The 20,768-nt window shown below is 45.7% G+C and overlaps 2 protein-coding genes across 2 annotated transcripts; one reads left to right on the top strand and one right to left on the bottom strand.

Annotated features, from left to right (window-relative positions):
* The first annotated feature begins 752 nt into the window (after nt 1-752).
* LOC117059731 (NXPE family member 1-like) lies at nt 753-10,126 on the top strand. The gene is made up of 6 exons (XM_033171517.1): nt 753-876; nt 2,761-3,548; nt 4,853-4,914; nt 5,862-6,083; nt 6,840-7,202; nt 9,933-10,126. Exons 1-6 carry the CDS (start codon nt 775-777, stop codon nt 10,124-10,126), a joined length of 1,731 nt encoding a protein of 576 aa, XP_033027408.1. The 5' UTR covers nt 753-774.
* A 498-nt stretch (nt 10,127-10,624) lies between these two features.
* REXO2 (RNA exonuclease 2) lies at nt 10,625-20,099 on the bottom strand. Its single transcript, XM_033171522.1, has 7 exons — nt 19,940-20,099; nt 18,217-18,300; nt 16,567-16,644; nt 15,610-15,721; nt 14,133-14,241; nt 12,512-12,565; nt 10,625-11,057 (listed from the first exon to the last, which is right to left on the bottom strand). The coding sequence occupies exons 1-7, from the start codon at nt 20,096-20,098 to the stop codon at nt 10,928-10,930; spliced, it is 726 nt and encodes a 241-aa protein (XP_033027413.1). The 5' UTR covers nt 20,099; the 3' UTR covers nt 10,625-10,927.
* Nucleotides 20,100-20,768: the final 669 nt, after the last annotated feature.

The following is a 20,768-nucleotide window of genomic DNA, read 5'->3' on the forward strand; positions in this document are numbered from 1 at the left end:
CGTAACTTTCCAACAAATTTTGTGAAAACGAATAAGCAGTGGTCTTACTCATCATTGACCTGGCATTGCACAGCAGCACCTTCAGGTCATGTGGGTATCCCTTGATGATTCCAGTATCCATCCGGTCAGGACCAGACCCGGAGGCAGGGATAGTCCTCAAACAACGACTAAACCTGCCTCCTCGGCAATGATATGGTCTGGTCTTAGCGTAACTCCTCCTCCTACCCGTGATCACTGAGATCGGTTGTCCCAGGGAACCCCCCCCCCCCCCCCGTGGAACCTGCCCCAGCCATTTTGTTGGCTGCGACCCCCTCCCAGGCAGCCCTGACCCCCTCCCCTTAAGAACAAAATAAAACCTATATAAAAACAAAACAAACAAACAAAACACAATAAACAATACAAACCAAAAGCTATGAAAATTACAAATAAACCAAAATTAAACAAAACCCCAACCCCACTAAACATCCATCCCACCCCCCACAACAAAAGAATTTAAAAAGATGAAAAGGAATTAAAGTTAAAACCATTTAAAAACATTTAAAAAAGAAGTTTGCACTGTTCTGGGCAGCAACCAGCAACAGCAGTGGCAGCAGTCATTTTGAGGCCTGTCAGGCCCTGCCCTGGGCCAGGTGGTTAGTGGCAGGAACGGGGCCCTCAGGCACTCACGCAGGGGGGTCCTCCTGGGCAGCAACGCACAATTATATGCAAGGAGGATTTCATGAGACCTGAAGCACGTTAGTGAGTGTGTTCTCCATTTCCCGGCAGGCAGTCGTCATGATGTTCTTCATCACTATCAACAGGAAAGGATTCCTTCTGACATTGGGCTTGGCAGGCTTCCTCATCCTGAGCTCTACTCTGTACAGGAGGGTGTTCAAGGTAAGGGGGGGAGACGTAAGTTGCAGACAGAGCATTTTCTGTGTGTGAAAGAAATCCTATGTTCATAATAATAATAATAATAATTAATAATAATAATAATAATAATAATAATAATAACTTTATTATTTGTACCCAACCCATTTGACTGGGTTGCCCCAGCCACTCTGGGCAGCTTCCAACATATATAAGAACATAACTGTGGGGATAGCCAGCAGATGGGACGACCAGTAATCCCGGAGTTCCTGCTCCCACTGCGTCGTGAAAGGGTCCGCTGGCTATGAACCTGAAGGTAGTTGTCGTGAGTTCTGAAGGTTTCCGAAGGTTTTCTGCAGGTATCTGATGGTTCCGAAGATTCCGGAGGTCTCCGGAGAGAAAGATAGGCTAAGCTAGGTAGCGGCCAAAACTTAGAAGGCCAAATAAAAGTTTTTTTTAGGTAAAAGAAATAAATACTAAGAGACTGCAGTCAATGGTGAAGAAGCTCTCAACTGCTCTGTGCGGCTGGTTTTACTTTCGGTTTCTCTCTGGCTTGTCTCGCACTGATGTTCTCTCTGGCTTGTCTCGCGCGTTCTCCACACACGCTACAGAGAGCAGAGGCTATTTATTAAGAAATCAAACACCATCATAACATTTACATGAACCAATCACAACCTTGTCTCTAAGCTGGTTTCAGGGTGGGAAACCATCTATTGACCGTTATATTGGCTAAATTGCCGCGCTTTTCCCAAACGCGGAGGGATCCATGCAGCAAATTCCCTGCTGGATCCTTTGCCTTTCCTTTCTAACGCGGAAGGTTACCTAAAGTAAACACAAACAACCAGGTGCAGTAGCACCTTAAAAACATATTCCCACACATAACAAAACATTAAACATTTAAAACTTCCCTATACGAGGCTGCTTTCAAATGCCTTGTAAAGGTTGTATAGTTATCTCCTTGACATCTGATGGGAGGGTATTCCACTGCTGAGAAGGCCCTCTTCCTAGTTCCCTGTAACTTCACTTCTCACAGTGAGGGAACTGCCAGAAGGCCCTCAGAGCTGGACCTCAGTGTCCGGGCTGAATGATGGGGGTGGAGACGCTCCTTCAGGCATACTGGGCCGAGGCCGTTTAGGGCTTTAAAGGTCAGCACCAACACTTTGAATCATGCTTGGAAACGTACTGGGAGCCATTGTAGGTCTTTCAGGACCGGTGTTATATGGTCTTGGCGGCTACTCTCAGTCACCAGTCTAGCTGCCACATTCTGGATTAGTTGTAGTTTCTGAGTCACCTTCAAAGGTAGCCCCACGTAGAGCGCATTGCAGTAGTCCAAGCGGGAGATAACTAGAGCATGCACCACTCTGGTGAGACAGTCCGCGGGCAGGTAGGGTCTCAGCCTGTGTACCAGATGGAGCTGGTAGACAGCTGCCCTGTACACAGAACTGACCTGTGCCTCCATGGACAGCTGTGAGTCCAAAATGGCTCCCAGGCTGCATCTGGTCATTCAGGGGCACAGTTACCCCATTCAGGACCAGGGAGTCACCTGTTCAGTCCCCAACCTCACAAGCGGCAGAGCTGGAAAGAGCTTCTCCTTGCTGCTGGTCGGAGGGGAGGGGAGATGGACCAAGGGTCTTACTTGGAATCTGACATCTTTGTATGAAGGGCACTTTGTTTCTAGATACCCCAGCTCATATATGCTCTGTTGATATTACAGAGGACTCAGTGTCTGTGAAGTTTTCAGGAACAGTCAGTGTGTGTGTGTGTGTGTGTGTGTGTGTGTGTGTGTGATTTTATATATATATATGTGTGTGTGTGTGTGTGTGTGTGTGTGTGTGTGTGTATGTAGAGAGAGACTCAGCAAATCTGATTTCTGTTTCCTTAGCCTTTGTCTTCTCTTGTTTCCCTTTCAAGATCACTCTCTTTGGAGATCACAACAGACTCATGAACGAACCAGGGGATTTTCTAGGTGCTTTGGAAACAAATGAAGACTTTTGCCTTAGATTCACAGGAAATAGGATTTGTCAGACAGAGAATGCAGCCCAGTGCAGGGCTAGGGTGCAACGGTGGAAAAAAGAGCAGGAGGTGAAGGAAATCCTTACAAAACTGGACCAGATAATGCCCAGCATCACTTTCACAGATATAATGACCACCACAAGTGCCAGGAACAGCAAGGCCACCATATTAAACCAAAAGGGTTCTTATTCCATTGGAGATCCTTTGATAGTTCGACTGGATTTGTACAACCACTTGGGAAAGAGAAAGGAATACGGAGGAGATTTCTTACGAGTGAGGATCTACTCTTCAAGTCTTAGAGCTGGAGCTTCTGGGCACATCACAGACTATAGGAATGGGACATACCTGGTCAATTTCACTTTATTTTGGGAGGGCGATGTCAGAGTGTCCATCTTGCTCATGCACCCCAGCGAAGGGGTTTCTGCACTGTGGGCTGCGAGGAAGAAAGGCTATGACAAAATAGCTTTTACAGGCACATTTTTGACCGGAACATCACACATCTGCACAAAATGTGGTTTTGTCATAGAGACAAACGCGGAACTGTGCGAGTATCTGGATGAACGAGACCAGGAAGCCTTCTACTGCATAAAACCAAAGAACGTGCCCTGTGAAGCATTTGTTTTCCTGATGGCTGACAACAAGCCCATCACATACCTCACATCCTTGGAGCACGGCCTTTTTAGGAGGTGTTTGCAATTCCATATCAGACCTTTAGCTTAGACAGCAGTGCACTGGTTGTGAGTGTGGGAAGATTTATTAGAACTCATTTGCAGCTGAATATAATATTGGTGGGAAAGGGGCAGGTGGGTCCCTTTTGTGAGGACCTTGGAGTGGTCTGGGAATCACAGAGGTAGAAGTACAGACAAAACTGGGAGAGAAACCTTGAAGCTTTATCACAGCTCAGTACATGAGTCATCTGCACCATTAACTTCTCTCTCTTTGGGTTAAGCAGAGGGAACTCTGTGGCCCTCCAGATGTTGTTGGACTCCAACTCCCATCAGTCCCAGCTACCATGACCAATGGGATGGTGGGAATTGGAGCCCACCAACATCTGGAGAGCTACAGTTTCTCTTCCCCACACCTGGGTGTAAAGGTAAAGGACCCCTGACAGTTAAGCCAAGTCGCAGACGACTCTGGGGTTGCGGCGCTCATCTCGCTTTACAGACTGAGGGAGCTGGCGTTTGTTTGCAGACAGTTTTTCCGGGTCACATGGCCAGTATGACTAAGCTGCTTCTGGCACAACCAGAGCAGCGCACGGAAACGCCGTTTACCTTCCTGCCGGAGCGGTACCTATTTATCTACTTGCACTTTTTTTTGGCATGCTTTCAAACTGCTAGGTTGGCAGGAGCTGGGACCGAGCAACAGGAGCGCACCCTGTTGCGAGGATTCAAACCGCCGACCTTCTGATCGGCAAGCCCAAGAGGCTCAGTGCTTTAGACCACAGCGCCACCCACATCCCTTCACACCTGGGTTAGAGCCCCTCAAATGTAGTGTGGAACAGAATCATTTCCAGAAAAGAAGCTACACAATATTTGGGATGTGCCAGGGCCAATCTGGCTTCCAACAATTGCAAAATGCTACAAGTTCGCCAAGGAGTGCTTTGGCTGTTTCAAACCCCCTTCCCCATAAATTTGCTTGCAATTATTTCATTCTTATGCAAGTACCCTTGCCAGATTTCCTGCTGCAGTCTTCTCCGGAAGATGGTCTTGTTTCTTATACCTAGCAATTGGTACCCAGTGCTGACCCAAGATGCTTTGCTGCCTGATGTATAAGACAAGGCCACCCCCTCTCCCTCCATAACCTGCAGAAGCCAACGAGACTGGCCCTTGAATGGTGGCAATGGGACAGAGTCCTCCATCATACCCAAGGACACTTTTTGCCAGCATGATCCCAACACATGCGTGACGCACGTGTAGAGAAGGTCAAATAGAGGCAAAGAAGTGTTGTTATTTCTTATGCACTCATTTGCCATTCTCTTCTGTCTTTGAAGGGACAACATCGGGATCGAGATACCACAGAGTTTTGGGGAGATTCATGTCCTATCCTGTAATAGTAAGTTGACTTTTTAACCAACACAGGTTTCTTTGATGAATGGTGCATGGCTTAGCACCAGCTGTAGTGACACTTTGCCACCAGATCTGATGTAAACTCGCCCCATTCCTCAGAACTATTTCTTTCAAGCATGCTAAACACTTTTGGAGAGACTGCCGCTCAGTGGCAGAGCATCGGCTTTGCATGCAGAAGGTCCCAGGTTCAATTTGTGCTTCGTGTCCAGATAGAACCAGGGAAAACTCCAGTATGAAATTCTGGAAAGCTGCTACCAACTAGTGTAGGCAATAAGGACGTAGATGGACCAATAATCTGACTCGGAAGACTCTGGGCTGTATTTAGTGCTAGTATTACTCAGAGTAGACCCATTGAAGTCCTATCTGCATCTAAAAAGAACAAGGCTTTGGAGGAGTGAAAGAGGGAAATCCACAGGAGTCCCTAATCTAAGCAGTATCTCAGAACTCAGTCTCTCACATAATTCTTCAGTGATATTGAAGGGTCCTGTCCTTTTGAACTCAAAGTGCCAGGGGGACACTGATGCAGAGGCGTACCGAGGGGCTGGGTCTCGCTCCGTATCGTATGCGTCATGATGTCCTGACGTATGCGCTGCGGAGCGCAGCCTGGGCGGAGTGTGCATGTCTGCAGCAGCCTGGGCAGACTGTGCATGTTTGCACATGCGCAGTCCTCCTGGACTCCCAAGCCACCGCCAGGCACCCCTTCTGTGCGGCGGCTTGGGAGTCGCACTTGCGGGGTGGTGGTGGTGCAGAGTGTCACCCTCCCCAGGCTGGAACCTGGGGCGAACCGCCCCCAACGCCCCGCCCTCACTACGCCACTGCACTGATGGTGACCATATTCCAAAGATGCTTAAATCCCACGCAAGGAAACTGAAGCTCCAGAAAGTCAGCTCTCTCCATGTTCACCCCCAAATATCCCTCATCTGTTTCTGTTAGGAAGTGCGACGATGGTGGCAAAAGACAAATGCAGGATCGGGATGAGCTTGCCCGTTCCCAGCGGCTATGCCTTGCAGGAGGTTTGGCACCCACACTTTTGCTCCGTATCTGATTTTAGCACTCTGGATCGAATCCAGGAATGCCTGAAGAAGAAGAAGATTTATCTCATGGGGGATTCAACATTAAGGCAATGGATCTATTACCTTCCTGAAAAGATGGCAAGTACGTTCTCCTGGTATGCGTGTTGCCTTCAGATTTGCTGTGAACACCCTTCACTTTTGGCTTCAGCTTCGCCTCCCATTCCCATTCACATAAACATTGGTTGCAGTTGATGATTTACTGCATGTAATTAATGGATAGATCACTTAGCGCATGATAACGCCACGGTTGCAGGTTTTATCCCTGTATAGGACAACTGCATTTTCCTGCATTGCAGAGGGTTGCACTAGAATTCAGGCATGGCCATACTTGGCCCTCCAGCTGTTTTGGGACTACAATTCCCATCATCCCTGACCACTGGTCCTGTTAACTAGGGATGATGGGAGTTGTAGTCCCAAAACAGCCTGAGGGCCAAGTTTGGCCATGCCTGGACTAGATGATCCTCAGGGTCCCTTCCAACTGTACGATTCTATGAAGTTGTGGCCAACTTTTAAACCCACCTATTGCTATCAGCCTCTTCCTTGCCAGCCACAAGGGTAGGGTAGACTCCCCCCCCCCCCCGCCCCATGAACTTGATCTGCAGAGTCCAGAGCCCACATGCTCTTTCTCTGGTACACATTAAACACAAAATTAGCTACAATGAAAGAAGACTAAACGTGCTCTCCTCATTGAGGACCCAAAAGTGCCATTAAAAGTTGGGTCCACATCAATGCTACCAAGTGACACCACTTTTCAAATAGTAGGATGCCTGATTCCCTTTTTTAGGTACAAGAGCTGGTTGACCCCCTTTCAAACTCTCTTCCTTTTATTGTTTGCTAGCATTGAAGCTCTTTGATCACCACAGTGCTGGGCCATTCAAAACACACATAGCTTTGGATCTGGAGAAGAGCACTTTCATTCAGTGGAAAAGACATGGAACCCCTTTTATCTCTAGGAAGCTTTTCTCCGTAAAGGGCGGCAATTACATCACCAATGAAATTGACAGGCTGGCTGGGGACAAAGACACGGTTATTGCCATCACTCTGGGCCAGCACTTCCGCCCTTTCCCTATGGATCTTTTTGTGAGGAGGCTGCTTAACATCCGCCGAGCCATCCACCGCCTACTTCTGAGGAGCCCAGAAACAAGAGTCATCATCAAGACAGAGAACACCCGGGAGATGGACACAGACATAGAGCGGTTCAGTGATGTCAATGGCTACCCCCAAAACCTTGCTGTAAGGGACATCTTCCAAGGTCTCAGTGTTGGTTTCATAGATGCCTGGGACATGAACATTGCTTACGCCATTTATGACGTCCATCCACCTGACCATGTGATCTGGAACCAAATCATTATGTTTTTAACATACATCTGTTAGTTTAGGGAAGAGAGGGTTGGAGACAGAGACAGTACAAAGTTCCAGTCTATCAGGAAACTTAATGAGGATGGGGGGGGGGGCGGTCACAATGATTTATATCCCTAAGTCCTCTTGACATTTGATCACTTGGAGAGCGAATATCAGTTCAGGTCTGGGTGTGGAGAAGTCAGTCAAACTTACTAAGCACTTAGGTCCAAGGATGGGTTGGTACCCCAAACATCCTCTGTCTACCCCCATCCAAAAAAAAAAAATAAAAAAAAATCCCACAACGTTCACAGATTCATCCCATGTCTGGAACAGAAATCAATCCAGTGAATGCAATTGCTATTGCTTCCAGTCCACAAATGATACAAAATTTCATGAGAAAGTAAAGCTGGTTTTGTCTGCTTCTGAGCAACTGACCATTGGCCTTGCAGGATGGGACTAATGGAAGTTGCAGTGCAGCAACATCTGCTAAGGCGCTAGGTTTGAGCAGGGGTTCCAACACACTCTCAGGATTGTGGGTGCCCGCCAATGCAACGCGGTCGTGTCACATCACACACACGCCTGCGCAGGTGTGTCTGTGTGTGTGATGGCGCATGCCCGCATTTTGGTGGCAGCGGCTTCTCTTCCTCCTCTCTGCAGCCAGCAAGGCACCCTTTTCCACAGGGAGGGGCTCTGGTGTCCAGGCCCACTCCCTCAGAAAAATGTGCTTCACTGGCTGGCTGCAGAGGGTGGAGCTGAACTACTTCTCTCTCAGAGGCAGCACCGCTGCCGCCTGCCAGCTTTTCTCACTGACTTTGTGGGTACCCAGCACCCACAATTATATTTTTGTGGGTGCCCAAACACCCATGGCCCCCTGGAGTTGGCTCCTATGGCCTGCAGTCAAAGAGAAGTGTTTAACTTGCAGCAGGTGCATAACTCATTGAGAAAGCATCTGTTAACACATGACATGCTTAGCCCCACAGAACAATTGCACTATAAATATTTTTCCGAAGTGCTGTGAACTAATGATAACAATAATTTATTATTTGTACCCCGCCCATCTGGCTAGGTTTCCCCAGCCACTCTGGGCGGCTTCCAACAAAGATTAAAAATACATTAAAATGTCACACATTAAAAACTTCCCTAAGCAGGGCTGCCTTCAGATGTCTTCTACATGTCAGGTAGTTGTTTATTTCCTTGACTTCTGATGGGAGGGCGTTCCACAGGGCAGGCGCCACTACCGAAAAGGCCCTCTGCCTGGTGGAAAATATGCAGAGGTCTTCATTTTGGAATTTACTTTCACAGTCTGCATCTGTACTAGAATTGTTTTTGGGTGTTTTAACTGTTTAGTAGTCGCTTGGGCTCCCTTGGGAGGAAAAATGGGATTTAAATTTAAAAGAATTACTATACTGCAGAGCTGAGCCCTGCCATTGGAAAGCAAGAGTCCTGGACCGTCCATGGGCCGGATTTAGAAGGAGATTGGGCCAGATCTGGCCCTCAGGCCTTAGTTTGCCTATCCATGACTTAGATCAGTGTTTTTCAACCTTTTTTGGGCAAGGGCACACTTGTTTTATGAAAAAAATCACGAGGCACACCACCATTAGAAAATGTTAAAAAATTTAACTCTGTGCCTATATTGACTATATATAAAGTAATTCTCTTGAATAGGAATCCAATAAACACAATTTTTCCCACGGCACACCAGGCAACATCTCGCAGCACACTAGTGTGCCGCGGAACAGTGGTTGAAAAACACTGACTTAGATAATCCTTATAAGCTTACAGTGGGGACAAGTTAAACACTTAACAAATTTTCCAAGGCAGTTCAAGCCTCTGTGGAATTGAATGGTTGTTCCTGAAGGTCCAGTACCCCCATTTTTTTTGAATACTGAAGGTAATGATGCAAGGGTGCCCTGGACTTTGTGGTAGTCGAGATACTTTCCATGAGGCTTTCAGCTCACCAACCACAGCCATCTGCCTCAAGCACCCACCTGCTGTTAATCTGGGGGTGGCTACTCTGTGGCCTTCCAGATGTTAGACTACAATTCCCATCCTCCTTGGCTACAGCCCATACTGAATAGGGCTTCTGGGAATTGAAAGTCCAGCATTAATCCTTACAGTTCACGGATGCTGTTTTTTTGTTATCAAGTGTCTTGGCACATGAGAACAGGTTTCCATGACAAAATGGCACGCACTTACCTGCGGTAATCGGTTGTGCATGTGTCTTTATCTCCCTAGTATCAACTTGCACTGATCCTATGTCTTTATTTTGTTGCTAGCCCTAAAACCATTTTACACCTATGGGACTGGGAAGCTCCAGAACCTGCTTTCTGTAGACACGGCCGGGAACATCCAAGTCCAATGGAAAAAAACATGGCCACCCCATCATTACAGTCCTCGAATATACCACAAAAGACCACAGCTATGTCGCTCGAGAGATTGGATGTCTTCTCCCAGGGCCAGCACTTCCGCCCCTTTCCCATCAAGCTCTTCATTCAAAGGATGATCAACATACGGGGAGCCATCCAGCGCCTTCTCCTGAGGAGCCCAGATACAAAGCTCATCATCAAAGCAGAGAACACCTGGGAGACAGACATTGACCAGGAGCGATTTGGTGACTTCCATGGCTATGCCCAATACCTTGCACTAAAGGACATTTTTCGGGATCTAAAAGTGGGTTTTGTCGATGCCTGGGACATGACGGTCGCCTACGGCACAAGCAACACCCACTCAGTAGATCATGTGGTTGTGAATCAAATTAATATGCTTTTAACTTACATCTGTTAAAGCTTACATCTGTAAAACATCAACCATTAAAAACTTCCCTTCTAAAAATCAAATACAGTAGTTGCTTATCTGTTTGACATCTGATGGGTGGGTGCCATGACTGAGGAGGTGAATAGATGTGTCATATTGAAGTCCTTGGGCACGGCTGAAAATTGTCTCCTTGGATTCTGACCTAAGTGTCTATACCAGATGCCTACACCAAGGTGCCTGCAAACTTAAGCCTGAAATCATCAAGCTGGAAAGACAAGCGTTATGTCACATGCCGAGGGGGAGACACAGGAAACAGCACCTTGCCTTGGACTGCTTAGGTGACCTTGAACTAGCCGCGGTCTTTCGGCTTCTGCTTCCGAGCTCCAAAATGGGGCAAGTGCCGAAGCGAGATTCCAAGGGGCTGTTACAATAAAGGCACGACTCCAATGCCACTCAGGCTGAATCTTGCTAGCAGCCCCCAAACGTACATACACACGAAATAGGAAAAGCAAAACAGAAATACTTAAGTCTAGAAAAGAGGCAAGCATCTTTCAGCAAGGCTGGCTTTATTGCATAATAAAAGAGGGTTCCTAAAACCAAATAGGGGTTCTTTAACTACAAAAGGTACTCCGTATGCATGAACCAAATGGCTGCGGTTGGTTCAAGGCACTGGCTGCAATTCAGATGTCAACAACCCGTCACATGTGGTAGTCAGTGATTGTTAACAATCTTGAGGAAGCAGCCCCTTCTTTAACCAACAGGGAACTGAAAACGGCAGGCGGGAGACACATCTGGTGCCTTGTGCTTTTGCTAAAGAACCAGGCTGCAAGATCAACTGGCCAGCTTTTCATTTTCACCATTTTCCACTAGTTTTCTTTTCTTCTCGTCCGTTTTCCTCTTGAAGATGCTATTTCTGTAGAACTGAAGCTCTTTGATACTCTCCCTGATGTCATCCAGGGCTCTAAAGGGAATTCAGGAAATGTTAATGTTCCTTTAAAAGAAGGCTGCACCATACACACCTCCAAACGCAAGGGCAGGCTAATTTAAAAAGAAGCTGATAAAGCTATGACTTTACAGCATTCCCCAAAATGCTGCAAGCAGGTTATGCAATAATATGTGCTATGGAACCCTATATGGAATCCTGTATTTTAATCTGTGTTAGAAGCCGCCCAGAGTGGCTGGGGAAACCCAGCCAGATGGGAGGGGTACAAATAAATAATATTAATTATTAATTATTATTATTATTGAAGGGGAACTGAAGGAGAAATTCAAAGCCGGTTGTAGGCAGGAGAGCAAAAACGCCCTTACACACATGCCTTCTGCCCTGCTGGAATGAGACCAACAGAACTTTGGATTTGGCAACTTATTCCCTCTTGGTTCTCCCTCCCTGCCACTTTTGAACTGCTCTGTAACACACACTTTCTCCTAGGGATATAATGTAAATAAAGGAGGAAATGTTCTAATACAAAACATGCTACTCATCTCGGCAATAAACTTGCTGGCTGAATTACTATGATCAAGCACTGTGAAAGAGGGTAGATAATAACAACACGTTCATCTTTCTGAGTAATGACCAAAAGGCAAGATTTGAGATGGATGGGGAAAGTTTCTTAACAGCACAGTTAACAGATGAGAAAAGGAAATGACACACAGGAAGCAGCCTTATACTTGAGTGAAGCCTGATGGGCCATCAAGGTCGGGGTAAGCAAGTTCTTGCCCACCCAGTATAGCTGGACTACAACTCCCACCACTCCTGACCATTAGTCATGCTAATGGTCTGGGAAGATGGGAGACGAATCCAGCAACTTCTAGAAGGCAACACATTGAAGAAAAAGAAGAAGAGTTTGGATTTGATATCCCGCTTTATCACTACCCAAAGGAGTCTCAAAGTGGCTAACATTCTCCTTTCCCTTCCTCCCCCACAACAAACACTCTGTGATGTGAGTGGGGATGAGAGACTTCAAAGAAGTGTGACTAGCCCAAGGTCACCCAGCAGTTGCATGTGGAGGAGTGGAGACACAAACCCGGTTCACCAGATTACAAGTCCACTGCTCTTAACCACTATACCACACTGGCTATCCCTGGTCCACACTGGCTGGCAGCAGCACTTTGAGGTGTCACATTCAAGTCCCTCCATGCACAATGTGGAAATGCCTGTGATTGAGCCTGGTACCTTCTGAATGCACAGCACCTGCTCTGCCCTTGAGCTCCACCCCTTCTACATTTGGAGTCGGGGCAAATGTCCCTTTCCAGATTAGTATCTTAATAACTAGACTTAAAATAGCTTTTATCAATGGCACCTCCCCCTGTACTGTGCTGTACTTACCATACTGCATAAGCTCATTGTTGATGCCTGGTGATACAATCTGACACACACAAAACAATCACTCTTCAAAGCCAAGCAATTAGCGTTACCTATGAGACGCAGCCTTCTTTGGAGCAAACTCGTAGTCTTCTGGGTACCAGCGTCTGCACACACAAAACAAGTCCCCATGATCCAAAATCTAAATTACCGTATTTTTCGCTCCATAAGACACACTTTCCCCCTCCTAAAAATGAAGGGAAAATGTCTGTGCATCTTATGGAGCGAAGGCACTGGACGGCAGCGGGATCCCTCGAGCAGAGGGATGCCTCTGCCGCCGGAGCCATGGCTCCCAGTGGTGGGCGAGGGGCAACCAGCCCAAAATCGGGCTGTTCCCGCCTCCGCCGCGGAGCAGGGTGGTAGCCGTGGTTGCCCCTGCGAGAGGCCTTGGTGGGATGAGTGCCTCAAAAGGGCTCCTTTCGGGGCGCTCATCCCGCAGCTGCATCTCGCAAGAACAGGCTTCTTTCTCTCTCTCTCCCACCCACCCCTTCCTTCTCTCTCTTCCCTCCCCTCCCTCTTTCTCTTTCCCTCTCTCACCCCTTCCTTCCTTCCTTCCTTCTCTCTCTCCCCGCTTCTTTCCTTTCTTCCTTCTTGAGGCTATCCTCAAGGTCTGCTTGCTTTACAGCGAGCCAAGAGGAGGGATGGACGTGAGCCCCTTCCGCCCCTCACCGCAGCTCACTGTAAAGCAAGCAAAGGGAGATCTGCTTACACGCTCTGTGCGTCTCTCGTTAGAAAAGAATTTTTTTTCTTGTTTTCCTCCTCTGAAAACTAGGTGCGACTTATGGTTAGGTGTGTCTTATGGAGCGAAAAATACTACCAAATGTGGTGGACGCCATAGGCAAGAGCACTCACAAACGCAGGACTCTGGAGCCGGCTCCAAATATAAAATCACCAGAGGCCACAGATGCACCAAATTTGAAACAATCTCATGCAAAAATCAGGACTGCAAGAATTCCAGCTTTAATTTTTTAAAACTCACGGAACCTAGTTATTACATTGTAGAGAAGTATTTTCCACTTCAAAAAGTTCCATGTTACACAATAATTTTACTATAGTTCAAAACCTCATAGAATTGCAGACTGAGAAAGTACCTTGAGGGTATTCTAGTCCATGGATAGGCAACCTAAGGCCTGGGGACCGGATCTGGCCCAATTGCCTTCTAAATCCAGCCTGCAGACGGTCCGGGAATCCGCATGTTTTTACATGAGTAGAATGTGTGCTTTTATTTAAAATGTATCTCTGGGTTATTTTGTGGGGCATAGGAATTCATTTTTTCCCCCTTTCAAAATATAGTCCGGTCCCTCACAAGGTCTGAGGGACAGTAAACCGGCCCCCTGCTGAAAAAGTTTGCTGATCCCTGTTCTGGTCTAACCCCCTGCAATGCAGGAATCTTCTGCCCAACGTGGAGCTTGAAGCCACGGCCTTGAGATTAAGTGTCTCATGCTCTACCTACTGAGCTATCAAATAAATTAAAAAATGAATGCAAATAAATTTTCTGACTGTAGAATCTGAACCTTTCAGAATGCTGCATCTACTGTTGACTGTAGGCATCTTGGTGGTCACATATTACACATAAGGCCCGCAAGATTTCCTCAAAGTCTGTGGAATGCCATTCGCTGCCCGAGGAGCCACCCACACACCCAAGCTCTGCCAAATGATGTAGTGGGTATTGACCTGCACAGTTCTTTGATGGTGCTCACATCAATGATCCTGTAGTGAAGGTGTTTCATGAACTGGGGCATGTGCTTGTCGAGGAATTTCTTGTCCGCATGAACCGAGTTTCCTGAAAAGGGTGGAAAGGCACAGATTCTGTTCATGCACTCAACGTGGAATTCTCAGGTGGGTGGCGAAGACACCCCCAAATTCCACCCACCCCCAAATATCAATCTCAAATCTTTATTACAGTCATAGACCAGCGTAAATAGGGTGGGGTACGGTCATTAAAAATCTATAAAACATTTTGGAAAGCTAAAAAGTAATAAAACAGAAGGTATATAATAGAAGCTAAATAATCTAAAATATAAATACAGTACAAAAGAAGCTAAAATAATCTAAAAGAAGGGTTAGGAGCATTAAACAGATGTGGAAGAGCACAAAAGGTTAATATATAAAAGACTATGGCTAGCACAACTTCTCTATGGTGCCCAGCTGGCCCCTTCTCCGACTTTGCGCCACTAGAACTTGTACAATCTAAATTTTTAAGATCAGCTGTTCAAGTCCGAAAATGTGTCTCTAATGCCACTCTGAGTCTAGAGACAGGCTTCACAATAGTGGAGGCTAGAGTGTGGGTGACCATAGTCAACTATTGGCCCAATTATTTTATTTTTATATGAACACATGAATCTGCCTTTGACAGAATCAAGACACCCGCCCAACACCACTAGATTTTATCTGCAGCACTGCTACAGCCTGACCAAAGAAGGCGCTTGGCCAAACGTCCAGGTAGGTGACTTAAAATGTGGCAACTGGGCGCTGAATTTGCCTCGCTTTCCACTCACACTAATTCCAACAAATCTGAAACTGCTGCATTTTCCCACCTGAACCTTCCCAGGCTCTACAATCAACATCATAAGATGTGCTGTCCCCAAATATACTTTCAGACAAAAGGAGGAGGGGCGTCACGGATTAAACCATCTGAATCTCAGTCTCCAGAACTCCCTTCCCATAAAGGCACGGATGACGCCTTCCCTTCTCTCAGTTGAACTTTTTATACTGAATGGCGTTTTGGAGAAATGAACGTTTATTAAGGGATGGTCTGCTGCTGATTCTCGAACTGGCTTTGATTAATCACATAGGGTTGGACCCAATGTTACACATACTCAGAGCAGACACACTAAAATTAATAGACCTAGATGACATGGTGCCCATTACTTTGAATAGCTGAAGTTAGTTGCATACAACAAATTATGATTTGTTGATGTTAAGAGTGATTCTTAATGGGGTGTGTGTGTGTGTGTATGTATATGTGTATATATATATATATATATATATATATATATGTATATATATATATACACACACACACACACACACACATACTGTTTGCATTTTCGTTGTTTTGATCCATTAGCTGCCTCAGGCCCTTTGAGTGGAAAGGGATGGCACAAATCAATAAAAACGACTATCTTTCATAAACGTTAAAACCTCCTACCGGCAAGTGGGCAGAGTCCTGGGGGTGTCTGTTGACGGACAAAAGACAGGAATTCGTACTCTGCTTGACGCAGTGAGATTGTGCTCTCCTGCACTGCCTTTGTAAGGCCAGACTGCAAGAAAGAGAAAAGCCAAAATTACATCATGTTGCCTGTGCCTTAAAAAGAGCCAGGCAGTTAAGATGTCATGCAAGAATCAATACTATTATTAGTTTTTATTAAACCTGTGGTCACTTCTTACTCAAAGGCCTCCAAGCCAATTACAACACATTTAGAACATAAATATCGATATATTATACCATAAAAACAGAAAGAAAACAACCCCCTGAACAGGCACAGGAAGGTTGGGCAGCACACTACTGAGAAAACATCATCATCTTAATGGATAGTGGAGGATTTGCACTACTAGACCAGACCAAAAGAACAATTTAATCCAGCCCTCTGCTTCCTACAGACATCAGCCCAGATGCCCCAGGGAAGGCCAAAAAACAGGGCATGGTGCATTGGCACTCCACCACTAATATTCAGAGGGAGGCTGGAACTGGATCTGGAGGACTCATACAGCCATCTCGACTAGTAGCCATTGATGAATGTGGCTGAGACAGGTCACTGATCTCATTCGCTCGCAGGAACTGCTGGTAAACAAGGAAGCGGTCTCCCCACTCCCAAACCCCAGCCAAAAAATGCAGCAATTTTAGCACAACAAAAAAGGTTTAATATCAAAAAGTCTTCATAATAGACATGGGAAACTCTAATGTCACGCTAAGGACACACTGTGAAGCTGGGTGACGGTTTGGCAAAAAGCTGGCCCATTTTGCACAGGTGAGATAAACCTCCAGCCATCCTTTTCAAAGAAGTGCTTAACGCAGACGGCAGGGAACATGGAACGATCAAGATAAGGTGCCTTAAAAAGACAAAGGAGTTCTTCTTAAGGGAGTGATGAAGAAGCAGGCCTCTACCTTTCCGTGATGCTCTTTGCACCATTCTGACATGCTGTCCAGCAGCTCATCTGGCTGGTTTATTATCAGGTTGGGACCCTGTCAGCAAAATAGGAGAAAACAATGGGGAATCAGATGAGACTGTTACATCACTGATGCTCATTTGTTGTTGTTGTTGCAATTATTAATATGGTAATACTAGCATTTTATCCTTGTTTTCAGCCAATAAGGGTTCCCAGGATTGCTCACATGTATCAGTGATGTGATAGCCACTACCCACAGGCTAACAATCTAACCCAGGCATAGGCAAATTTGGCCCTCCAGATGTTTTGAGACTAAAATTCCCATCATCCCTGACCACTGGGTCCTATTAGCTAGGGATAATGGGAGTTGTAGTCCCAAAACATATGGAAGGCCAAGTTTGCCTATGCCTGATCTAACCAGACATGACACAGAAGGAAGTGGAATTGAGAGGGAAGAGGAAAAAGCAAATTCAGGCACTTCTTAAGTTACAGGGTTCTTAGAGGAGTCAAATGTGGCTGCCTTTTTTAACAGTCAATGAAATGGACCTGCAGCTCCACCTCTCTCTTCAAACAAGTCCAAAAGAAGAGCTGCTAAAGGACAACAGCTCAGGGAGGAAGGGATGGTGTGTGTGTGTGTGTGTGTGTGTGTGTATGTGTGGCAGCAATATAAGTGGAGCTGTTCAAACAGCAATATGTATTATGAACAGAAATAATCACCTTTGTTTGAACACGAAGGGATGTAAACTTGTAGCGCAATCAGATTCATTTTTACTCTCAAGTGTAATGGTGACAGTTTGCCCCAGGTAACAAAAATAATCAACTAAAATAACTGATGAACTTTTAGACTTGATGGCAACAGGAAGCAGCCATAATCTGTTCAGCTTTCGAGTTCGCAATATCCAGTTGGCACTCACTCACCTCACTAAAACCACCTGGAAATTGCATGCATAAAAAGCGCTTTTCATCAGCCAGCTATGTGGCAAAGTAGTCAGTGGAAATTGTGAGTGACTAACAGCAGTTAGCAAACTAGCTGGCATTTAAATATATATATATATATATATATATATATATATATATATATATATATATATATATATATATATTGAAAAGAAAAAAAGAATTACAAAATTAAAATCCTCCCTTCCCCCCTTTCTTCCACCCCAAAGGCATAGTTCAGATGTAAACAAAAATTGTACAGTTAACACAAGCACTAAAATGGAGAAAAACAGAAAAGTTATTAATGTCAGTATGAAGGAAAATGTTAACATAAACATATATTATGGAATGCGGTAGGTACAGTTTGTGCTGTAAAGTATTTGTTCAAATACTGGATCAATGACCACCAGACCTCCAAAGTAGTTTTTTGCACCAGTTTTTCAGAAATGGCTGTCCCAAATTACATTAAACCGTTTTTGCACATTTAAACCCTTTGTTTCCTTCCATTTTCTAGCTATCGATATTCTTCTCACCATTAATAAGTAACCAATTACATGTTCATATAATAACCCTTGGTAGTCTGCACTGAATATACCCAATAATGCTGTTTCAGGAGGGTGTTTTCTTTTAATGGGTTTCTCCAGTATTTTTGTTATTTCTCTGCTAGCTGGCATTTAGCAGGCACCAGACCAGAAATCCGCAACCAACATACCTCAGCCAAGATGTTCAAGTCTGAATCTGTTATGAGACAGGCCATCTCGATGATCTGGTCTTTCTCGATGTCCAGCCCAGTCATCTATATCGAAGTCAAAAAGTTAACAAATATAAGATGTCAGGAAGAGCTTTTTGTTCCACTGTGCTAGCTAAAGTGCATTTTAACAAACCTTAATCCCTTCCCTGGACTATATCTTAAATATACTGATGCTGGTAGGTTAAAAAAGCATTCACAGCAGCCAGGAAATGGGGTGGTGGGGGAAGACCCACTGAAGGTTTGAACAAATGTGTCTGCCTCACAAAGAGCTAGGAAATCAACTCGGAAAATTGCCCCGGAGCACAATTTATTTCTTTATTTCTTCAATGTCAGGCCACAGCAGTGATGTTTTTCCTGCTCACTTAAGCCAAGTGGTTAAATGTTTAGTTGGGGTTCACAGTTATTTTAATTTGGGTATAAATGTAAACTTTTTATTATTGCTATTATTGTTGGTTTCTATTGATTTATTGCTCGCAGAGGATATTTTGTTTTTTAATGTTTGAAACTTTGTTGTGTTTTTATACATGTTGTAAGCCGCGCAGAGTGGCTGGGGAAACCCAGCAAGATGGGCGGGATATAAATTATAAAATTATTATTATTATTAAGTGTCAATTGTTTTAGGACCTCAAGCCTACACAAGCTGATAAAATCTAGGATAGTGAATTGCTTTGTTGCAAGAGGCCCAGGGGAGAAGGTCAATCTTTTTAAAGTGTGAGGGAATTTGTGATAAATAGGCCTCTCGATGACTATTAAGAGTGATAAATGGCCTCCATATTCAGTGGCTTCTGGAAGCCAACAATAAGAAATGACATCTTGTCTGCTGCTGCTGGAAGCACAGAACTGATCCTCAGTCTGGTCACACATGGAGCCAACATATCCCCTTCAAATAAAACTGTGAACTAGAAACCTCATTTCCTCAGCCTGGTGCCCTGGTTTGGATTGCAACTCCCATCAGGCTCCAGTGGGCCTACTTGTGGGCACCCTGTTGGTGAAGGCTGCCCTAGATCCCATGCGAATTCCCGCACTGCTAATGCAGATATATGTTAGAACACTCAGGGCGATCATATTTGATATTCTGCTCCCAAGACCTCATTTCCTGTTAAATTAGGCTGTTTCTTCCCCCAGAAACCAAGCTTTCTACATCTCCTGGACTTTCCTCCTTCCCTTTTGTGGATCCTATTGTTAGTCATTTCCTCCTGCATCTTTTATAATAATCCAAATCTTTTACATCTCCTTTATATCCAAAATTCACCATTAAAATCCCAAGTGTTATTATTCCGATCCTACAAACGATTTTAACTGTTTACAATGATTTTTTTTAAGATAAATTATAAATTTTCTGAACCAAATCTCATGGGGGGCATATTATGGGATAGTAGCCATTTGTATAACTGTTTCATATTTCTCCGAAGGCAATGTTCTGGGGGCAGCGGGGAATTACGGGATGGAGCCTCCTCAAAAGGAGCTAAACCGCACCTGTCGCGGGGCGGGGGGCATATTATGGGATGGAGAGCCCTTTTTTACACACCCACCCTATACTGCACCCAATTCCAGGGAGCAAGATAATACGGGATGGAGCCCCGGCATTGCGCTCCACATGGTGCAAGCGTCTCGGGGAACGAAAACGGCAGGATATTATGGGATGCCCCTTCGCAGAGGCCTCGTTACGGGCTGGGCGCCTCACCTCCAGGTCCACCCAGACCATTCTCTGCCCCATGCCGGGCTCCGCCGCCCCTCCGGCTCCTGCCATGACTCGCAACCCGCTCAGGCAGCGCCCCGACAGCCACCGCCTCCCTGTTGGCGCGCCGAAAAGCCGCCAAGCCCTTCCGCCAGCGCGCATCATATGGAGAAGCCGGGGACTATAAATCCCAGCAGGCCCCGCGCCAGCTCCGCCCGCTAGGCCATAAGGGACTGCCGCGCAGCCTTCTGGGATTTGTAGTTTTGCGTAGCGACAGCGTGAGTTAGAGCGTCGCTGCGATCTTAGTGCCTCACTTGGCATGCTGGGGGTTGTAGTTTGAGGGACGAGGCTCCGGCGGCGGAGGTGCTCGGTCGGTGTTCCCACAATGTAATGTGGGATCGTGGCCCAATTCTCCAAAACGGGAGGCTGGCCCAGTGAAAGGCTCAACTGGGCTTGCGGGTCCCCCGGGTCCCCCCCTTCCCCAATATTAAGCTGCATTTTCTTGCCATATTAAGAAAGCAAATACTAGCCCTTTTAGTGAAAGCACTGAGCCCAGTTATCATGTGTTACTTCTAAAAACACCCAATATGTGGTCTGTGCAACCAAGGAAAACCCAAGGCCCCTTCATGAGACTCATAATCTTTTTCTTTATATATATATACATATATGTATATGTATGTATATATGCAGGGAGCAGGATCCCCCTCCCAAGCTTAGAAGTAAGAGTAAAGGGATGAAAAAAAATATTAATACCATAATTAACTGAGGAATAGACAGGGGGGGGAGTTAAAATAATGCCTCAAAGGGGGTGGGGAAAGACCCATCAGTGTTATCG

The sequence above is a fragment of the Lacerta agilis genome, chromosome 15, assembly GCF_009819535.1.
Source record: "Lacerta agilis isolate rLacAgi1 chromosome 15, rLacAgi1.pri, whole genome shotgun sequence".
NCBI lineage: Eukaryota > Metazoa > Chordata > Lepidosauria > Squamata > Lacertidae > Lacerta > Lacerta agilis.

What these genes read in the sequence shown, in the direction of transcription:
- LOC117059731 (XM_033171517.1), top strand. Translation starts at nt 775, where the DNA reads ATGATGTTCTTCATCACTATCAACAGGAAAGGATTCCTTCTGACATTG. An exon ending in GAGCACGGCCTTTTTAGGAG is followed by an intron (nt 3,549 to 4,852) that starts GTGTTTGCAATT and finishes CTGTCTTTGAAG; the next exon opens with GGACAACATCGGGATCGAGA. An exon ending in CACAGACATAGAGCGGTTCA is followed by an intron (nt 7,203 to 9,932) that starts GTGATGTCAATG and finishes CCTGGGAGACAG; the next exon opens with ACATTGACCAGGAGCGATTT.
- REXO2 (XM_033171522.1), bottom strand. Translation starts at nt 20,098, where the DNA reads ATGATGCGCGCTGGCGGAAGGGCTTGGCGGCTTTTCGGCGCGCCAACA. An exon ending in TGGTCTGGGTGGACCTGGAG is followed by an intron (nt 18,301 to 19,939) that starts GTGAGGCGCCCA and finishes ACTTCGATATAG; the next exon opens with ATGACTGGGCTGGACATCGA. An exon ending in AAGAAGGCTGCGTCTCATAG is followed by an intron (nt 11,058 to 12,511) that starts GTAACGCTAATT and finishes AATTCCCTTTAG; the next exon opens with AGCCCTGGATGACATCAGGG.